The sequence below is a fragment of the Embiotoca jacksoni genome, unplaced genomic scaffold, assembly GCF_022577435.1.
Source record: "Embiotoca jacksoni isolate LCO1_2020_lvr unplaced genomic scaffold, fEmbJac1.0.p SCAF_8, whole genome shotgun sequence".
In the NCBI taxonomy this organism is placed as follows: Eukaryota; Metazoa; Chordata; class Actinopteri; family Embiotocidae; genus Embiotoca; species Embiotoca jacksoni.
The window spans coordinates 3976772-3995934 of record NW_027185436.1 but is presented as its reverse complement, the minus strand read 5'-3'; the positions used below and the strand labels follow the sequence as shown (position 1 = coordinate 3995934).

The 19163-nt window shown below is 39.5% G+C and overlaps 1 protein-coding gene across 2 annotated transcripts; it reads left to right on the top strand.

Moving 5' to 3' along the window:
- Nucleotides 1–6087: 6087 nt before the first annotated feature.
- On the top strand, nt 6088–18633 carry ptgs1 (prostaglandin-endoperoxide synthase 1). 2 transcript variants are annotated; one of them, XM_069139052.1, is made up of 11 exons: nt 6088–6170; nt 6264–6341; nt 8331–8447; nt 8939–9079; nt 9632–9775; nt 9845–10026; nt 10202–10285; nt 11703–11949; nt 14136–14422; nt 16254–16401; nt 18083–18633. In XM_069139052.1, exons 1-11 carry the CDS (start codon nt 6164–6166, stop codon nt 18430–18432), a joined length of 1785 nt encoding a protein of 594 aa, XP_068995153.1. In that variant the 5' UTR covers nt 6088–6163; the 3' UTR covers nt 18433–18633. The 2 variants fall into 2 exon arrangements, with proteins under 2 accessions (XP_068995153.1, XP_068995154.1); XM_069139053.1 differs by lacking the exons at nt 6088–6170; nt 6264–6341 and having other exon boundaries at nt 8406–8447; nt 8944–9079.
- Nucleotides 18634–19163: the final 530 nt, after the last annotated feature.

The following is a 19163-nucleotide window of genomic DNA, read 5'->3' as shown; positions in this document are numbered from 1 at the left end:
ATTTCACAGTTTCTATTCACAGATCCTGCATTTATGGAGCAAAATTGTCCTTCATGTTTTCATGAGCATTGCACCGGGTGAATAGTAACTCCAGAATTCACTCTCTTTTAGCTCTATTTTGGGACTTTACCAACCTCTAAATTCATTTAAGTGTAAAATCATCCTACATGGTCTTGAAACACATAAGTCACAAAAGAACACACAGCAAGGAAACCAAATACCAAAAACCACATTAAAGACATCAATGTTAAAAGAGTAACAACACAGGCCAATGAGATTTATCGAATAGAAGAGAATTTAATTATAATCTTACAAGTAAAGAGAGGGTCTGCTTCCCGAGCCCAGACTAGTAGCTGGTTCAATTGAAGAAAAGAGCTGGAAAGATAAAGGTTCTGCCTGCCAGTCTAATTTTGGACATATTTGGCTCTATTGTGGCTGAACCCTCCACTATGTTCACTAGCTAGTTAATTACAGTATCTGTCTAATGGACAGGTTGTATACTGGCGGTTTGTAGAGTGTTTTTCTCTGCGAACCGCTGCCTGGTTAACAACGGTATGAGGGTGACCAGTACAGTAAAGGGGCACTCAAGTCCTGTTTACTTGTCATGAGGAGTTAATATTCAGCCTTTGAGAACTTCTATTGCTCTGGAGGAGCTTTATAAATCCTGAAAAAAAACCTCATTGGTATTAAAATTACAGCTTCCAATTTTCAAAGTGACCCAGATACTGAGGATCTCTGATTATGAAATTTGCAACCTCTACTTTGTACCACTTGACTCATCACCTCCAAGAAGAGGGTGCCTTTGAGCAGATTATTTGTTTATTTTCTTATCTGCTGTATATATCTATGCATGTACATGTACTGTAACTGTGTGAAGAAAGTTTAGACTGTCTTTTCTTCATTGACAATTAGTCGTGACACAAAATAAGCCTTTGAGAGAAGTAAGATAAAAGTAGAATAGGTCCTTCAGACGCATTAATTTCACAGTTCTCTATGTAAAAGCAAAAATGTGACAACTACACACAGAAGGTTCAATTTCATGAGCAGAACACATCTAATTTAGCTCTGATCTTGCCTCTGATCAGGGTCCAGCTCTTTGCCGGAGCTCTAAATATGTTGGAGGACTTGGGTCAGTGTCAGAGATCAGCCACTTACCCAATCAGGTAACCAGCTCCAGAAGGAAAATTACTTCCTTCCAACCACTTCCACTCACCTGCAGTGACCCAGAGCAATCAGAGGTGAACGGTGCTCCTAATCACCACGAACCCTCCAGGTCAGCACGCGCACACTCCGGCACGGCCCACCCAACCACCTCCAACACCCCACACCCCCACAGGCCAGCCCCGAGTTCAAGCGTTTAAACTGTCACTTCAAATAGGCTCAACGTGGAGATTACTTGTGCAGGTCGCATTGTGTGTTTAGTTTGATGCCGACTGCAATATCCTGTCGCTCTGTTGATCGCAGCAGCTCCGGTGTCGAGCTGTGTCAAGGAGAGGTGACCAGTGCCGGGCACGCTCACGCTCTGATCAACCGGGGGAAGTGTTGAAGGTGGAACAGGAAACAGAGAGGTGTTTTAGTAAAGAGCACTGGAAAAGATCTATAACCGAGAGCACAAGCAGGACTCCCTCAGTGTGGTTTTGATTGGAGTACTCATTCACCATATTGAGCAGGAGCAGGTGATAAAGCAGAGAGCAAGAGGTGAGCTTTGTCAAACAAAAACTCTGGTGGCACATTATGAATTTTCAAATTTTGGGGTAGTTTCTGGTCAAGTGTAATATTCACACACAGGGAGTTTGTGTTTCATGCACCCTTAACTTTCGAGGGCAGGACCATACGAAACTGTGAGCGCTTACAATGTGGTTTGTAAGCAGAGGAACTTTGTTTTTCTACAGTGAACTCCGCCAGCTCCCTGACAGCTGATGAATGACTCCAACTCTTGCTCCTCCCACAGATCTTAGATCAGCATGTAGTGTAAAGGCCCGAGCAGAGACCAACCTAACTCTACTCACAGGACACAATGGATGCTTAGCCAACATCATAACAGACTCAAAATGATTGCAAAAGTGCAACGTATGAGGGTAATTTAGAAGGGAATAATTTTTTACCTCATGTACTGTTAAGTCATCATGATGGTATGTTTTGTAAGTAAAACATTTTCTCTCAGATGTCCCAAAAAGTCACAGTAAAACTCAGTGTTGACAGTCTGACCCTGGGGATGAATTCACAGTGCACAACCCTGCAAATGTCAAAGAAAACCCACCTGGTTGCGCTACTGACCTGACATGGCTTCCTCAGTCTTGGACTGTGACGTTCTCCCCCTCAGTAACGTCCCTCAAAATGTTAAACCCACCTCTTTGCTGTAGACTTTCTGAAGCAGTTCAAGGATCTCTTTTGCTGGTTTTCTGAGTTTGACTTGCGCTCCCTGCTCAAGTCTATTGTGAAATTGCAAATGTGCACGTACCAGTGCTCACCACAACGTGTGTAACTCAGGTGTTGATGATGATCAAGCAACATATCTTGGAATACTTACTCACAAAGGTTATAGTTTACTGCTGCTCCATGCACATTAACGGTGCTGTGCTCCATTCACATTCAATCCCAGAAGTTATTGATTTCCCCTCATACATTACTTTCTGCGCCAAATTTAAAGTTGAGCAAATTTCTCTCAGAAGGAGTTTAAGTATCTTGGGGTCTTGTTCACAGGTGAGGGTAGGATGCAGGGGGAGACTGACGGGTGGATTGAGTCAGCGTCAGCAGTAAAGTGGGCGCTGAAGAATGAGCAGAGTCAAAAGCTTTCAATTTACCGGTTAATCTTCGTTCCGATCCTCACCTATGGTCACGAGCTCTGGGTAGTGACTGAATGACATTCTGGTTACAAATGGTGGAATTGAGTTTCCCCCGCAGTGTGCCGAGGCTCAGCCTTATAGATGGGTAACGAGCTCCGACATCAGTAGGGAGCTTGGAGTAGAGCTGCTACTTCTTTGTGTCAAAAGAAGTTAGCTGAGGTGGCTCAGGCGTCTGATCAGGATGCCTCCTGGGCAGTTCCCTCTGGAGGTTTTCCAGGCACGCCCAACCTGGAAGAGACCTATGGTTAGAACACGCTGTAGGGATTATATGCATCTCATCTGGAACTGGGAACGCCTTGGGATCCCTCAGGATTTGCTGGAAAATGTTGCCGGGGACAGGAAAGTCTGGGCTAACTTGCTTGACCTGCTGCCACCGCGACCCAACCCAGATAAGCGGAAGAAAATATATGGAAATTTCTGTCAATTTTGATACAAAATAAAGATGCTTAGTAGCCTAGTTGTATGAAATTTTAATTTACTGTTAATTTTTGGGTGAAATATTTAGCGCTATTTATCTAAGGAGTATTTAGCGAGTGAAGGAGAGTGTTTTTTTGGACACAGCGTAGCTTGTAGCTAGTCTTTTTTCACAACAGACAAAACAGTGAACCAAACAGTTGCTAAAAAGCTGAGGGGACAGCAGAGGGTTTGTCACTCCTGAGACATCTTTCACATTGAATCTATTACTAGTGCAGCTTTAGGTACACTTGGACTACTTGAGTGACTACATAAAGTACATACAGACCACCAGCTGACTCCAGAGGAGGCCTGTCCTCCATCACAATCAGCTGCTTCTTCTAACAGGTTTAACAAATGATACTATAAGGACCCACCACTGTGTGGCTCTGTCAGAAACCCCCTTGAGATAAAGCATGATGCCCTCGCCTGTGTGCCTCTTGCCGCTCCGTCAGTGGGATTGGCTTGTTCCACAACTGGACGGGAAATCTGCTAATCTGTAACCCGAACCGCGGGAAGGAAGAAGTCAGGAACCGACCTTCAGTGCTTTCACCAATCGTATTCATCACCAGAGCCGCACCGAGGCTCATTTAGAGTGGGAGCATGGCTTAACTAAACATCTTCTCCATAAAATAAATGCTTCCAGGTTACTCCAAGTCCAGGTTCCACTCAGAGGAGCATCTGATCTCAATTACCAGGAATGCTATAGGAAGCAGCGAGCCTCGGCATGCAGCCTGCGCCAACAGCACCATGGCAACCAGCGACACGTCTACGAGCCCTGTGCAGATAGGAGTCCTTTTCAGGCACTTGTAAGGCGGGAAATGATGATTTGGTAATTAGTTCCTGATGCGTCTCATTCTTCTTCATATTGATCGTGCAGGAAACAGAATGTAACTCTGCTCATGTTTGTTCAGAGTGAAACTTACATGTTGTGGACTGGAAGTGTTCTGATTTCCAATGAGGTTTTACAAAAAAAAAAAAGTTCTCTGCATTTAAAGCCTACAGTTCCCAGAAAGCATTCTGTTAAAGTAGTAGGAGGAGTAAAGATCATATGCTGTGTTCAAGTGCTCCCAATTTTTTCACATATATGCCTGATGTTATTTTTCTTGACAATGCTCTTGCAGTGCTCATTTACTTGGTGAAATTCTATAGAAAGCAGATAATAAACCTTTATCTAAACCTCTAGAATGTGTTACGTACTCATGATAAACAAAAATAAACAGGGGAACATGCAACATTATTATTGACAGTGACAAACATCAACATCCCCATTAAATCATGTCTTTAAAAAAGAAAAAAAAAGGTCTGGACCACACTCAATTTATAGTCTGGACAGGACAAATATCTTTAGAATGCTTATATTAGAAATTACAGAAGTTAGAAACAAATTACTTGTGACTTATTTTCTGACACAGACTCAGTTTAACTTCAACAGCATGGTTCGTAACCACAATCTGAGAGGTCTACAAAGTTTAAAAGAATTAGCGCTTTGGTCAAGACTGAACTCATCTGAGCAAGGACACTGTAGTCCTAAAATTGCTACAGTATGCAGGAAATTATGCTGCAGAGTTACTTTAACAGCCAAAAATCTCACAGATTTTGTTCGGATGACGTCTCGCTGGGAAAGTATATCAGAGATCAGAATCTGCATTGTTTGGCTTTGAAAGAAATGTTCAAAAGGTGATGTTCCCTCAGGAAGAATTGGTGAAATCCAAAGACCATGCAGATGAACTGCAGATTTGAAAGTTCAAGCAGGGTCCAGGGTGACAAGAACATAATTAAGAACAGGAACAGGACACAAGGAAACCCAAGGTCAGTAAACTGAGGAAGACAAAGACTTACAAACTGGCAACGTAATCATGGCAGACTGAGAATAGATATACTGAGTGGGTTGATTGCACAGTGGCCAGTGAGCAGATTGGGGAGCTGAAACAGGTGAGGTGGGCGTGGCAGGCCGGAGATTGGGCCAATATATAGAGCGAGACAAAACGGGGACCCCTGGTGGGTGAACAAAGTGATACAGGGAACAAATGGATATCTGAGAGGCACAAGACCAAAACCATGAAAGAGGTTCGGTTATAATATTTCCTGCAGTTTTGTGTCCTTATTGTTTCAGCTGCAGTAAGACTTGGATTATTATTGCACTTGTGGGTATGATAGTCACTTATTTTATGTTTTGTTCACTGCTGTATTCTACGTGGAATTACGCTGTTGTTTTATCAAATTTCCAATTTTTTATGCAAGTGAGAAAATGCAAATATTCCTCTGGTTTAAGTCAAGATCAGTGGATGAGCTGCCGTTAAGTGTCCCTATATTGCACACACAGAACTGTAATGGAGGGTAATGAGGTGTTTAATTGATACATGTTAGTATTAATTTGTGTTGATTTTGCAGAATGCATTTCCTTTAATTCAGCAAGTTTGTTACAGCAAGTGAAGTTAGATTATTTTGCCAGTAGGTGGAGATAAAGCCCTTCGAAATCTTCCTCCAGCCTCAACCTGCTCTTTCCTCTCACTATTGATTAGAATGGTATTTTCAAAATAAAAAAAAGGTTGAGAATTTTTTTTTTACTCTGAATAAAATGCATACTAAATGCATCTAAACATGTTCTTGAGAATAATTTACTCACTAGTTTCAGTTAAAAGGATTAAACTAAGAAACTCTGAGGCTTGCTGCAAAATGTTTTCTGAAAGATCTATTGAGGTTAAATGGAGGAAGTTGAGGAAACTGCTCCCGCCCATTCGCGATATGTTATAAGGTCAGTTATACCATCAGTAAGCCTAAAGGTTTTTATGGAGAGAGCAGCCTACCCCTGTTTCTCAAATATCTTTCTAGAACATTTTTTAAGATCAATTTAAATAAACATGAAAGGTGAGTCCTAAAATAATTTTGCTAAACACAGTCCTTCTGAATTTGATGTTTTTGCATGTTAATGTATGTTTTTTTTTTAAATTTTTTATATAGAGTTTAGCTTCTCCATCGGGGTGTTTATCAACCTGCTGCTGCTGGAGACTGCTTCATGTGCTGGTGACTCAAGTGTTGGTAAGAAGATGATGTTATTTATCACAACATGACAAATATTCAGCACTTAGATGTGATAATTTTGTAGTACAATAAAGCTTATTATAGAACAAAACCACAAAATACAGTATGTATTTGCCAATTACATCACCGTTAAGGATAACGTTTTTAATGTTTGTCACATAAGTTTGAAATAAAGAGTAATGAGTGATTTTCTTTGACCCCTAAAGAGGAAAAAGAAAAGAGTAGTTCTCCATTTCTAAACAACATTCGTTCTTCGATAATAACGGATGTGTTGTCATCATTAAAAGATACATGCTCCAGTGTCCTGGTTTTAGGCACAGATGTATCTTCAGTCATAAACTGTTATTTTCTGTTTCTGTTGTTCATCAATTCCAGTTGAGTTCTTATAAGAAATTAAAAGATCCAAGTGTGAACATTGTCTGTTAGCTAAAGAATAATGCCATTGTGTGGTTTGAGCTGATTCATTGATTAAAGTTGAATAACAGAAGGGCATATATTAGTGTCTCTAAAGTAGAGGAACACATCTTCATTAGTAGTGTTGGAGGCCATATCAATATTATACTCAAGTGCCGTACTTGAATAAATATATTTAGTTACATCCCACTCTTGTTATTAGACAAATAGAGATGTTGAAGTCGAACTCAAGTTGAACCTGATCTTTCTTGACACCTTTTTATCTTCCCAGATGAAAGGAGTGGCTCTAGAACAGTCTAACTTGTAATTAAACTCTAATTATAAGGATCAATATGATGCGAGGCTGTCAATGGAACAACTGTTTCATCTGTTACGATTAAGTTCAGGTCATTTCCTTCAAGTTAAATCAGATATTTTGTTATATATTCAGCCATATTTGATGGTTTTGGCTCTATCCCTGAATGGATGGAATAATAAATAGGAATAATTTAAGACACCACTGAGTGGACTTTGCTGATCATACTATAATCTATATTAGATTCAGACAGAAGTACACTGACTTTAAAAATACTCATGCTGTTCTGCTTTAAAGTATCTGTCTGACTTGAACTGGGTCTGTCCGCGTCTGCTTCCTGGGCTTCTTTGTTAGACATTCATAAAATCAACACATGAATATTATTTGAAACTCAAACCTACATCTTTTTGTTGTTCATGGAGGGTGGACATGATAATACACCCTTTCATTCACAGCTGCAGTGTCACATTATCTCATTGAGCATCTGCAAGTATGAGGGGAAAACAGGAAGCTGAATAACAGAGTGCTACAGATATGGGGAGGTGGTTGGGCTAGCTGGAACAGACATTAGCAACTTATTGCCCAGAAGTCAAGTCAAAATATAGTTCACAAGTTCCTGTGAAAAGACTGTGTTCGATGCCAAAAGCTATAAGTAATACACTCCCTAACCAGAGTCTCGCTCACCTCAGTGGAGGTTATTTAGCTTTACATCACATGTTTGGGGTGGTGAGTTAACACAAGACTACACTAGTTTTAATAGCTTGTATTTAATGGGACATGAAACTATTTAAACGGCACAAACACAATCATATTTTAACTCTCAGGTTGTCTGTGTTTGTCTTTGGTTTTGTGTTTCGGTATCACAATCATTAGATCATCTGTTGAGTCAGGGGGTTCATCAGCGGGTTCAACAACTGTAAACACTGTCAGAAATCCAGACTACACAGTTGTGTCTTTTGTCATCATTTTGTGTATCTCTGTTGTCATCTGTATATCATTTAAGTTATTTTATATTTATTTTCTTGCTTTGCATCTTGTTTTGATGGTTTTAAATCTCTGGTTGTTTTTTTTTGTCTTGTGTCTCTCTGAAGCTGTTTTGCATCTTTTGGTAATTGTTTTGTAAATCCTTGTAGTTATTTCATGTCCCTTTGTAGCTGTTCGTGGTCATTTTATTGCTGTTTATTGACTTTTTATAATTAATGTTAACAGTGACTTTATATAGAAGGGCTACATTCTACAAGTTATTTAATTACAACAATCTTTCTCCTGATTTTCAGTGAATCCCTGTTGTTACTACCCCTGTCAGAACTCAGGAGTGTGTGTGCGATTTGGTACCGACCGCTACGAATGTGACTGCACTCGTACTGGATTCTTTGGACAAAACTGCACTGATCGTAAGTACAAGAAAAACTTTAGGGCAAATTAACCTGTAACCCAAACACTGCACTAAAGGCTTTCAACCTTCTGGTTTGGACCCGACGATACTACGTCCCTCCCTCCAAAAGCTGTAACCTAACTGCACCACAGGGCTGTCAATCAAGCAGACACGCACCCAAAAACACAAAAACAAACTGAGACTGGGATTAAAGGCCATTTAGATAAAAAAAATAATTGTAAAAATTGTCAATACTGTAAAAGGCTACCTACAAATGGTCTTAATTAATAAGCAGTGCCATTGCTATACTTGGGAATACTATTAGCTGACATGAGCCTGTATGAAAATAATTCCTCAAAATTTCATAGCAAGTTTAATTTTACCACACGGACCACCGGTGTGCCACCATACACCGTTTGAGAACCGTTGCATTTCACTAATCTTGTGGACTCTATTGGTGATATCTGCCACACAGCAAAAAACACATTTATTCTTGATCTTTTTCTGTAGCGCAGTTCTGGACCAGACTCTATCTCATGCTGAAGCCCTGCCCCGAAATGGTTCACTTCATCCTCACTCACTTCCAGTGGTTCTGGGACCTCGTCAACAACTCTTTCCTGCAGGACATCTTCATGAGATTAGTGCTGACAGGTAGGAGAAACGATTAAAACCACCAAACAATTCACTCAATCAGCAGACTCAAAGACCAGAGAAAATAAGACTCTTTCTCACCAAAAACAACACATCCCATGTTAAAGCTGAGAAACGTTGTTTTTTTTCAAAAATATCTGCTCATTTTAAAATTCATGCCAACAACACATTATTAAAAAGACACCTTGAAGGTATTTAGGGTTTGTATCTTGGAGAAAACTTCAAAAAAAAAATGTCATTTTGATGAAAAGAGATGAGGTTTTTGGGTTTAATCAATGTGGACTTTCATGTTTCTTAGTGACGCAAATGAGTAGTTGAGTAATGCTGGTCAACGGGATGATAGTGAACAACAAAGTCACTAATGGGTTACTGAATTCGGCATATGAATTAGTTGACTCACCAAATGAATAGCTGAACTTTCCATCCACTCCTCTGGGCTCTCAGCAGTCTTATTTTGGGCTCACCAGCTACACTATTCAGTGAAACGTTCTGAGTCAGCAACCATGTCAAATAAACAGTAATGAATTGACTTATTGTCACCTCCTCTTAAAGTCAGAAGTGACCTGATTCCAAGCCCCCCGACGTACAATACTAAATATGGATACCTCAACTGGGAATCCTACTACAACATCTCCTACTACACCCGGCTCCTCCCTCCTGTACCTGAAGACTGCCCGTTGCCCACGGGAACTAAAGGTGAGACCTCCACAATAAACAGGCAGCTGTGTTCCTGCAGGAAAGCTTCAAATGTATTTTTCTCTACAGGTAAACCTGTTCTCCCTGATATCAAAGTGTTGGTTCAGAGGTTTTTCAAGAGACAGAAATTTAGGCCAGATCCTCAGGGAACCAATCTGATGTTTGCCTTCATGGCTCAACACTTCACCCACCAGTTCTTCAAAACAAACCGTGAAGTTCGAGGGGGCTTCACCAAGGCCTTGGGACACGGGGTGAGATGCACACTGATGTTTTGTGTTGCCAGGTAGAAACAGAATTTGTAATTATCATAAAAAAAAACTGTTAAAACATGTGTTTCAACACTACGTGTCTTTCATGTGTTGATTGTGGATGTGTTTGACCCATTGAATTTAGTAATAAATATGTATTTTTGTCTCGCTCACCCAGGTAGATGCAAGCAACATCTACGGAGACAACCTCGTGAGACAGCTTCATCTTCGGCTTCATAAAGATGGAAAGCTGAAATATCAGGTAAAAAATTGACATTTTGGATCAACTTAAGCCAGGTTCTATTTTTTTTCTCATTGTTGTGTTTTTTTTTTCTCAAATTTAAATGTCTAAAATAGTAATAACATAAATTGAATTCAACCTTTGTTTGTATCAAGATAATTATAGTTATAGTTAAGACAACATGTTGGCTTTGAATGTAACAAAATTACAGTAAACACAACCCAACTTAAAGGCAACATATTTCTTGTTGAAGCTAAGCTAAGGCTTATCTTATAATGTCAAACTCTTCCTTTATAAACTTAAGTGCCCTTCTCTTATAACTTCTAATAAAAGAGCCTACATATATAGAGGCAACTGGTGGTTAGCTTAACTTAGCATAAAGAGTGTAAAAAGTTTGATACAGGCCAAAAGCAATGATGTAAAATTACTATTTTGGAGGTTTAACCCTTTTACCTAAAATGCCAAACTATTTCTTATAACCCCAGTGCTAAAACATCAGGAAATAAAGAAAAACCTACACACTTTGAAAATATGCTAATTTGCTTTTTGGCAGGAGTTAAATAAGAAGGTCGGTGTCACATACTTGTACTGTAAATATGTGAAAAGAGGGAGCAATTGGTCATTCAAATTCCTACAAAAAGTATTTAAAAAAAAATATACTATGTCTGAATTAGTGAGCTGTAGAGATGCTGGAAGGATGAGTTAGTAACTTTTGGAGGGAGCAGGGTTAACTACCCCTGTTTCCAGTGTTTATGTAAAGCTGAGCTAAGATAACAGATTGCCGGCTGTAGCTTAAGTTATTTACAATAGAAACAAGAGTGTCAATCTAATCTTGTCATCAAACAAAGCAGATAAACATATTTCCCATGAAGTTGAACATATTAAGACATTTGCTCCATTTACTTATTTACATATCATGCATTTTGAAAGAAAAAAAAGTGACACGTGAAAATAATTGTTATTTCAAATGCTCTCAACAAAATTGCATGCTAATAAAAAAGGTTTGGATATAATTCAGGTACCATGTTATGTTTAATTTTTTTTCACGTTATGACTCCGCTCACTCAATGAGCTGTTTTGTGCATCTCAAGGGAGGGCCAACCTTAAATAGTTTTGACTTCCAGTGTCACGTTAACTTCTGAAAATGTCTTTATACACTTTCCTGATGATGGTGATAGTGGTAGAAGTGAGACAATCACTCATCATTTTGTGTATTGCTGACAGCTGGCAACAAATTATCTCTCCTTTGACATGCTTCATGTGATCAGGCTTTAAGAGGGAACACTGCTTGTTAAATAAAACCCATTAGATCATAGATTCATAGGCTATTACTTACACTGGGGCACAATAAAGCAGACTCTGGCAAGGACTTTATTGAAATATAGTACAAAAAAATAATATGGATTCATTAATAACATTCATGATTCATCTTCCGCAGGTGGTAAATGATGAGATGTACCCCCCCACAGTGTCTGAGGTCCCTGTGCACATGGTGTACCCTGAAGGCTTCCCCGCTGAGCAGCGTCTGGTCATCGGTCAGGAGGTATTTGGTATGCTGCCGGGTCTCTCCATGTACGCCACCATATGGCTGAGGGAACATAACAGAGTCTGTGACATCCTGAAGGCAGAACATCCCACCTGGGACGATGAGCAGCTGTTCCAGACAACCAGACTCATCATCATTGGTGAGTAAAAAGCCATGATTTGTTTATTAATTTTTTTTTTCGACATGACTAGAACTAACACCTTCAATTTGGTTGCATGTCCCTTATCTTTCTGTTAATCTTTATTAACCATTTAAATATGCTAATAGCAGATACCTGGAGCTCTTGTGCAAAGTCAGTTGGTTGGTTGATCCACCACTTGGCCCAGACTGAAATATTTCACCATCTACTGATCAGATTGTGGTGCAATTTTTGTACAGATTTCCTCTATCATCAACCGCAATTCAAAATTGTGACTTATTTTGTAAAGTTTTACAACATTGACTCGATGTCCTGGCAAGTCAGATTCTACCTTGTCCAATACTTTGTTTCATTTGTTTATTCAGGGACAGCACACAATAATTAGCATCACTATAAATGTGCCAAATTTAAACAACAGCATGTAGCATTAGTAAAAGGAGCAAAGACCGAAAGCAGCTGAACAGTATGAAATGCTTACATGAGTAACAAGCAAATAAAATAAAAGCAGACTTGTTTGCGTTCAGAAATGGCCTTCTTATACTAGTCAAATCAACCAGTTACTTAGACCAGTTGTTAAGTGATTGTCTGTCTGCAACCTACAGTTACATAAAACACCCTATTCTGTGTATGTTTGCAGAGATGTATTTTGGAAAAGCATTTTGTTATTGTTTTTCTTTCAGAGTGAAGGCCACATACTTCCAGAATACTATTACAGGCCATTACATTATTAGATCTAGTCATACTAAAAGCAGTTTTAATTTGTATTTCTGGCCAGCGTACTACTTTAAATTGTGGGCTGATGGTTTGAGGTTGTAATTTTCAGGTTTTCTTCCTGATGCTTCAAGCTTCAAAGTACAGTTGTTTTGCCGTTGCAGTGCTTCACCTTTTACTTTCCAAACAAGCTTTGTGCCAGATAACTGTGTTTCATGAGACCACAGGAATCACCACCAGAAATTCAATATTAGTCCATCCAGTCACCAACAAACCAATCCTGAACCTGTTAGTGTTCATTGTTTCAGTGCTATGTACTCCTGAACATGACTAAAAAGGAGATTCCTGACTTTTGACTGTGATCAATGTTTCCAATTGATTGTGGTTCCTCAAAGCTAACTAGAACAGTTGAAATATTTAAATTTAGCAGTTTCATTGTCCTTATCTGATGATAAGTGGTTGTGTCACAAGTTTAAATTACATTTAACACCACCAAAACACCCCAGGGTTGTTTTACTGTATGTATGTTCTTGACATAGCAGACTTTTAGAAGAACTCTGAATTTAATAAAAAAAAAATGTGTACAACTTTTGTTCTGAACTGACTAATCATTGATGACACAGGAAAGGAACAGCTGTAGACATCCCTCGAATCCCTAAACTCCACCTATGAAGGGGGTGGACAACGTAAGAGGAACCCTTTGCGATATAATACAATCCAATCACCCAGCTCTGAATTAACTACTGATTTTTTTTTTTTAAGTTCATAATGTTGAATGTTTTAAGAACAAAACAGGGAGTGACTCACTTCTGTTATTACATTGCAAGGTGTTTCTATGGAGGCTGCAGCTCCACCTGCTGGACAGAGTGAAACACACTCAAAAGATACATTTACCTCCTGAAATAATCCTATATAAAAATAATTTAAATAGTTTAAGAACTTTGGATGCACTATTCTGTTGTTATCCAAGTGTGAAAAATTACCTTTTTTTTTTTTTTTTTAATGTAGGCTGCAAGTGACATCTGTGACGTCCTGCAGCCTGATTATTTTTGTTTAAGTTTCAGATTTAACTGTAGAAAATGTTCTCTACATCTGCCAGTTGTTTATTGTAAACATTGATACAACACTTATGTGCAGGTATTCAGGGAATCCTTCCATTTCTTCCTTATTGTGCACAGTTTTCTAATATTTCTTCCATCTAACCAAGTACTATCCATCTATCCAATTTTGGATACATCTATCCAAAAACATGCACCTCAGGTCAGGTTACCTGGTGCCGCGCTAGTGGCAGCCTGTTGCAGCAGCTCCCCCCTGAGAGCCCCCCTGCTGTAGCGGAGAAATTTCCCCTCGGGGATTAATAAAGTGAAATTAAAAAAAATTAAAAAAAAAAAAAAAAAGTACAAACCAGCTGAATTATCTGTTTAAATCAGATGATACAGTAAGTGATATCAGCTGATATTATTTTTTGCCTCCAGGTGAGATCATCAACATCATAATACAAGAGTACGTGCAGCACCTGAGTGGCTACCTGATGAAGCTGAAGTTCGACCCCTCCCTGCTCTTCAAAGCGCGTTTCCAGTACAGCAACCGCATCGCCCTGGAGTTCTGCCATCTCTACCACTGGCACCCGCTGATGCCGGACAGCTTTCTCATCGATGGAGAGGAAATCCCCTTCTCCCAGTTTTTGTACAACACCTCCCTCCTCATGCATTACGGCGTGGAGAAGCTCGTGGATGCTTTCTCTCGACAGCCTGCTGGACAGGTAGAGGAATTACAGTCTGTAGCTGTGTTCAAGAATGCAGCTGCAGGAGTTTATAATAACATACAAATCTCCACCTTTGAGAAAAAACTGAGAAACTATAAAGAGAACGTTTTCTTTTTTATATATCATTTGGCTCCATGGCAGCCAAATCACTTTTGAACCATATTTGCAAAAAGCAGCCACATCAGCCTTATATCATAGGCACATGGTCACAAAAGCAGAGTTTCTTCGCTCACATTTGAAATACATTTTCACAAAATCCGCAATTGCACGTTTGCATCCACTACCATAAACAGTTGGTGGCTCTAATGCTCCAGAACAAAATTAAAAGAGTGTCAGTCAAACAAATTAAAACAATGATGGAAAACATAATCAAAATATGGCTTTTCAGTTAGTTTCCTATAATAAAGGGAAGGAGGTTTCAGTCTCATCATTGCTCCAAACAGATTTCATGCTTTTATTTGCTGCAATCTTTCGTCCCTTTGGTAGAGCTGACGCTTTAGTGTTCATTTAAATCAGCGTCTCATGTAGCCTACATCACAAAGCAAGTGTTTCCATCTGCTTTGTCACATTATGCTTTCATGGATAAATCACCTCAACCAGCTTTCTTTGAATTCCTGGTGTTTCCATTCAGGTTATTTTACGTTCAAATTGAAAATATGCATAAAAACAGGATGATGGAGAAATGCACCTGTTGACAAACCGCAGCCTGCAACACAAGAGGTGCAGACTATGAGGTGCAGCTAAAGTCTCCCTCTTAACTAATTTACAAGCATGAACACACATCTTGTTTTAGCTGACCAGCTGCAGCACTAAATCTCACCACCAAATATCTCAAACAGTAGTTTGTTACAACATCGGTTTGGAAGCTCTACCTCTGAACTGTCTAGCAGCTATATAATACATTCAAAAAACATCTTATTTTAATGTTATGACTGAATAAAATGTGGTCTTAATTGAATACTTCAAGGTGGGTGAATTGTATTTGTTCTCTAACTGCAAAATGACTGCTGAGAATGTTAATTTTACTCATTCAGCCAATATCTTTCACATAGACACATAGATATATGACAGGAAGTGTCACAGAGAAAGTTGTGCTTTTTCTTTATCGTCTGTATTTAACTTTTGCCTTAAATATGTTGTGACAGTGTTATATGATGCCTGCAGCCTCACCGCTAACTTGCTTAGACCGCTGCATGCAAACCTTTTTCATAAAACATCCTTCAGTAAGTATTTTCCCTCTCACACAACCAATGAGGACATGTCAGAGTAGCCCATTTGGCAGCCTTAAGGATAATAAACAAGGAACTAGAGATTATACTGTACCATAAACTTGGGTATATAGACAAAGCATCCTGTAAACTATGGGAGGAAACAGGGAAGGCTGTGGCTCAGTCAGTACAGCGTGTTGCACACTAATCAGAAGGTCAGTAGTTCAATCCCCAGCTCCTCCTGTCCACATGCCTAAGTGTCTTTGAGCAAGACACTGAACCCTAAATTGCTCCCGATGGTGTACCATTGGTGTGTTGTAAGTTGCTTTTTTTTTATATAAATGAAATGAAACACTTTTGCATTCACTGGTTTATGAAAAAGGGAATTACTATGGGAGAGTCTATCGTGCAGACAGCAGCAATTGGGAAACGTGATATAACACATTTTCACAATATCTAACCTGCTGTTTCCAAATCCAACCACATTACAGTGAACTTCCCCTCATAACCACTTCCTTAAATTGAATGAGAGAAAATATTAACAAATATTCGCAAAGTGTTATTTTTGTTGGCTGAGTGTTCATCATATCATTGAAGTCACTTTTTTTTGTGTCTTTCAGATCGGTGGAGGTCGCAACTCCCATGAAATGGTGCTGAAAGTGGCAGAAATGGTCATCAGAGAATCCCGAGTTGCACGTATGCAGCCTTTCAATGAATATAGGAAGAAGTTCAACCTGAAGCCCTACACGTCTTTTTATGAATTCACTGGTAAGCAGATTAGATATAATCATATGCCTCCTCCCCTTTTGATACAAATGTATTTAAGGTCAAAGTATAATTTCATAAATGTTTTAACATTTCATGACCTTTCAGCACAAGAGTTGTTAAGAATACATGAAAAGATAACCATAGATATCCAAACAGATTTTTTTGAATAAAGTAACAATGCTGTATAATGATAAAAGGCACAAAAAAAAACCCGTCCTAAAGGCAGGAAAGACAATTCACGTGTGTTTAGTAGGATTCAAATATGCTCGTTAATATCCTCATAATTTTTGGGCCACACAGCGTCTCACTGTCAGATTGTAAAACCAGCAAATTAACAAAAAGGTTAAGAGACTCACAAAATATATTGGAAAATAAAAGACTAAAAATAATTAGATTGCTCACTGGTAAACATGTATATGTTTTTATTTTAGTGGGAAATGAAGTAACTTTAGGAACTAACATATACTATCACCAGTTTAAAGATAAAGTCACTTTTTTGCTGTTTCCCTGGTAACAGGCTTGTTTATTCTGTAAATTGATGGTTTATTGTTAACAAATGCATGGCGCCCTTTGAAACATCTGCTCACTTTGCTCTTGGCTGAATGTGGTGATAACTGAGCCAAGAAATGAAATATTTTGTATCTCACATAAAGGGAAATACATTCTTTTGTAACAGATTGCCAGACCACTCATCACTCAACCCATGTTTTGTCCAGGTCACGGCAGCAGTGCTGAAGAAGAAGTCCTTTAAATGAGCAACTTCCTGTTTACCAGGTTCAGTTTGCATGTTAGTGTGTGAACATTTGCTGTTTAACAATAAAAACAAAGTACAGCTGAGGCTAGTGGGAGTGTATTGAGATGTTTGGGCCATTCAACAATGTAGCATACAACTCGGTCTCAGGACAACGCATGTAATACACCTGCATGTCCACTAGAGGGTCCTGTGTCAGTGTCACTGCTTTGTCTTTGGAGGTTTAAAAAAAAAAAACGTGGTTTAAAAAAACAAAAACAAGTGGAAAAACACATGGTTGGGGTTGAGGCAAAAAAAAAAAAAAGACATAAAGGTTAGGGATGAGCAACATGCAAACACACAAAAACACAAAAAATGACACATCTCGTCTTGTTCCGGACTTGACCCTGGCCTCCTGCATTGGGGCCAATGACCTGCCAGCCTCCCTCTAAGGTCTTCACAGTGTTTGTCCTCGTCTCCTGATGTCTGTCGAGTGAGCGTCTTTTTCTCACACCAAGACGACGCTACCTCACAAAGACACGCTGCCCTCGAGTGGCCTTGTGGATGTACTCCACGCTTTGCTGACACTGAGCTGCACATTCAACTGATGGTGCGAGATGAAAATTTGCAACAAATTTTACAGCAATCTGTTCAATAGATTTTACTCTAAACCAGAAATATCCTCATGGTGGCATTAGGGGGATCACAGTAGTTAGAGGGGTTCATCCTCTGGGCACCATGAACAACATTTCATAGCAACACAACCAGCAGTTACTGAGACCAGAGTGGTTGACTGACACAACTAGCATCAAAACATACTGCAGGTGAACTTAAAATGAGTGAGAGTGGTGATGCAACAGAAAAACACTGCTTGTTGGACATTTAATGAGTGATATCATTTTCATCAAGAACCTTGACATTAATTTACTGCTCTTCCTCTTTTCCAAACAGATGACGCAGATATGGCTCGAGGTTTAGAGGAACTCTACGGAGATATCGACGCTCTGGAGTTTTACCCCGGCATCTTGCTGGAGAGAACTCGTTCCAACAGCATATTTGGTGAGAGCATGGTGGAGATGGGAGCTCCATTCTCCCTAAAAGGCCTGCTGGGAAACCCCATCTGCTCCCCCGAGTACTGGAAGCCGAGCACCTTCGGAGGAGAGACCGGCTTCAGTATTGTCAAAACGTCCACTTTGAAGAAGCTAGTGTGTCTTAACACCAAGTGGTGTCCATACGTGGACTTCCATGTTCCTCGAAATGAAGAGGAGGCAAAACCGAGGAAACTATCCACTGAACTTTGATGAATAACCACCTGCTATATTACATGTATACCATATTATACTCAGACCAGGTTTATAGCTCTCAGGGGAGAAAAGGTGATGTTAATACTGCAAGTGGTACTTCAGTGGGTTTAATCCTGCCAGCAGTATATGACACAGTACATGTAAGCAGGTCTACCTCCACAAATACAGCTGACAAATCACTTTGTCTTATGAGGAAATTAATAAATAATTTTCTTTCAGTGACTTTTATGTGTGTATGTATGTTTTTTTTAATTACATATCTGTCATAATGTCTGCTGGGAAAAAAGTCTGATCAGCTCTACTGGTGCAGTCTGACAGTTTAGTACCTTGCTCAAAGACATCCCAGCAATAGTCATAATAAGTCGGAGTCTATAGTTTGCTGACCAGGACCGGATTCACTGACTGGTATAGCTGCAGGTGGACAGTATAAACCCATTCTTGTGTGTTTGAGTGCTTTCTGCTCACAGTTATCAGCAGCAGGTCCCCGGCGTTCTGCCCAGTGGTGGACCCCAGTGTCTGAGGGGTATCAAGGGCTCCTGATACATCAGCAGGTCCCCATCAACAACAAAGCATATTTATAAAAGGGCTACCTGTGTATTAAAAGTGATTTACTTTCCAGCTTTTCCAGCTTTCATAACAAACTTTTCAAGATGCCTGGGCAGATGTTTGACTGCTCATCCCTCTGATTGACAATGTAAATCTACTTTTATCTCTGGCATCTTCTGCCT